This window comes from Lactuca sativa, chromosome 1 (assembly GCF_002870075.4).
Source record: "Lactuca sativa cultivar Salinas chromosome 1, Lsat_Salinas_v11, whole genome shotgun sequence".
Classification (NCBI taxonomy): domain Eukaryota; kingdom Viridiplantae; phylum Streptophyta; class Magnoliopsida; order Asterales; family Asteraceae; genus Lactuca; species Lactuca sativa.
Window position 1 is genome coordinate 101,448,329 of NC_056623.2, and position 2,625 is coordinate 101,450,953.

At 45.9% G+C, this 2,625-nt stretch overlaps 1 protein-coding gene across 1 annotated transcript; it reads left to right on the plus strand.

The window, feature by feature from the left end:
- The first annotated feature begins 274 nt into the window (after positions 1 to 274).
- LOC111899460 (uncharacterized) lies at positions 275 to 1,231 on the plus strand. The gene is made up of 2 exons (XM_023895313.1): positions 275 to 611; positions 786 to 1,231. The coding sequence occupies exons 1-2, from the start codon at positions 275 to 277 to the stop codon at positions 1,229 to 1,231; spliced, it is 783 nt and encodes a 260-aa protein (XP_023751081.1).
- The last annotated feature ends 1,394 nt before the right edge of the window (positions 1,232 to 2,625 follow it).

The following is a 2,625-nucleotide window of genomic DNA, read 5'->3' on the forward strand; positions in this document are numbered from 1 at the left end:
TTAGTTACATTAGTAAACTTTCTGTGCTTATCGAGGGGTAGAACACCAGGATGAGATATATATTATTTTTATATATCTTGAGGACTTACCATCCTCTTCTTCCTGATTGTTTCTAGAGAAAGATGCCTCCTAGACCAAGACCCATGAGAAGAAACGACAACACTCCGCCACCACCACCACCCCCTCAGTTCGACCCCGTCATGTTTCAGACAGCAGTTACAGCCGCCGTGACGGAAGTCAAGGACAACAAAAGGAATGTTCCTACAAGGACTTCATGACCGCGAAACCCAAGTACTTCGACGGAAATGGAGGAGTCATCGCTCTGACTCGATGGTTCGAGAAGATCGAATCCATCTTCCAAATTTGCGCCTGTTCCGAAGCCAACAAGGTGAAGTTTGCTGCCTGTACCTTCACTGACAGAGCTTTGACCTGGTGGAATGGTCAAGTCAAAACCCTAACCCTGACAGTAGCTAATTCCATGGGTTGGGAAAGACTGAAGGAACTCATGATGGCTGAATACAGCCCGAGGGGCGAGGTGCAAAAGTTGGAGCACGAACTTTGGAACTTGAAGATGAAGGGTTCTAACATTGCTACTTACACTGATAGATTCTGTGATCTGGCACTTCTCTGTCCGGGAATGGTCACCCCGGAAAGCAAGAAAATCGAGAGGTACATCTGGGGGCTGACACAAACCACCAAGGGAAATGTCTTGGTTGCTAGACCGACTACATTTGAGAGCACCAAGGATCTGGCACAAATTCTGATCAATAATGGGGTTGATCTAGATGAAGTGGCAACTGTTTCTGAGCCACATAAGGAAAGTGTTGGGAAGAAGAAGAAATCATGGAACAAACGCAAGGGTCAGTCTTCGCAAGAGCCCTCCAAGAAACAACAAACAGTGGCAGTTCATGTTGTTACTGCTCCTGCTACTGCCCCAGCTACTGTTCTAACCACCCAAACTCCTACCGGTGTTTATGATGGGAAATTACCTTTGTGCAACAAGTGTAACTTCCATCATCACAGACCCTGCCGTGATTTGAGTTGCAATAACTGTGGGAAGAAGGGTCACACAACTCGATACTGCAAGGTGCCAGCCCAACCCACCAACCAGACTGCGAGAGCAGGTGCTGGTCAAGCTTGTTATGGATGTGGAGAGGTTGGGCATTTCAGGAGAAATTTCCCCAAGGCAACGACTGGTGGCAATACAGGGAGAGTTTTGGCAATGGGCTAGAATGAAGCGGTCACTGATCCTACCATTGTTACGGGTACGTTCCTCCTTGACAACTCTCATGCATGCATTCTTTTTGATTTTGGTGCGAAAAGGAGTTTTGTTAGTCATGCATTCAAACATCTAATCAAATGTAAATCCCAACCTTTAACCGAAACGTTCATCGTCGAGATGGCTAACGAAGAGAAAGAGAGCGCGAACAACATATTCCTAGGATGTACTCTTACGTTAGGCGATCATTCCTTCCCTATAGATCGTATGCATGTATCTATCAAGAGTTTCAATGTCATTATCGGTATGGATTGGTTGAGCCCCAATTGTGCTGATATCCTTTGTTTCAAAAAAGCTATTCGCCTCAACCTTCCCTCTGGCGAAGCCCTCATGATTTATGGTGACAAACTTAGTTCGAACCTTCGTATCATCTCGTGCATCAAAGCTCAGAAGTACCTACGAAAGGAATGCTATGCGTTTCTAGCTCATGTTGTTGATGGGACGCAAAAAGTTAAAAACCTTGAGAGCATCCCCGAAGTCTGCAACTTTCCTGATTTCTTTCCTGAAGATCTCCCAGGAATTCCTCCCGAACGTCAAGTCGAGTTTCGTATCGACTTAATCCCCAGAGCTACTCCTGTAGCTAAGTCTCCCTACCATTTAGCGCCAGCAGAGATGCAAGAATTATCCAGCCAGCTCAATGAGCTGATCAGCAAAGGATTCATAAGGCCGAGTTCCTCACCTGGGGAGCTCCGATCTTATTTGTGAAAAAGAAAGATGGATCCTTTCGAATGTGCATTGACTACTGAGAGCTAAATAAGCTGACCATCAAGAACCGATATCCCTTGCCTAGAATCGACGATCTCTTTGACCAACTTCAGGGAGCCAGTTATTTCTCAAAGATAGATCTAAGATCAGGGTACCATCAGTTGCGAGTCCACGAGAATGATGTGCCTAAGACAACATTCCAAACTTGCTATGGACACTACGGATTTGTAGTAATGCCCTTTGGTCTGACCAATGCACCGACAGTATTCATGGACCTGATGAATCGAGTGTGCCGCCCTTTCTTAGACAAGTTCGTGATCGTGTTCATCGAAGACATACTTGTCTATTCGCGGAGTGAGAGTGATCATAAACACCACTTGAGACAGGTGTTGGAAACATTAAGGGCGGAAAATCTATACGCGAAGTTTTCGAAGTGCGAGTTTTGGATCAGGAAGGTAAATTTCCTTGGGCACGTGGTTAGCAAGGAAGGTATTCACGTAGACCCTTCCAAGATCAAAGCGATAGAGAATTGGTCTGCACCTAAAACACCCACAGAAATCCGGCAATTCTAGGGCTCGCGGGCTATTATCGCAGGTTCATCCAGGATTTCTCCAGAATCGCTAAGCCCTTAACTACCCTGA

Excerpts from the sequence above, each read along its gene's own strand:
- LOC111899460 (XM_023895313.1), top strand. The coding sequence starts at position 275 with ATGACCGCGAAACCCAAGTACTTCGACGGAAATGGAGGAGTCATCGCT. Across the intron at positions 612-785 it reads TACTTACACTGATAGATTCT|ATGAAGTGGCAACTGTTTCT; the intron begins GTGATCTGGCAC and ends GGGTTGATCTAG.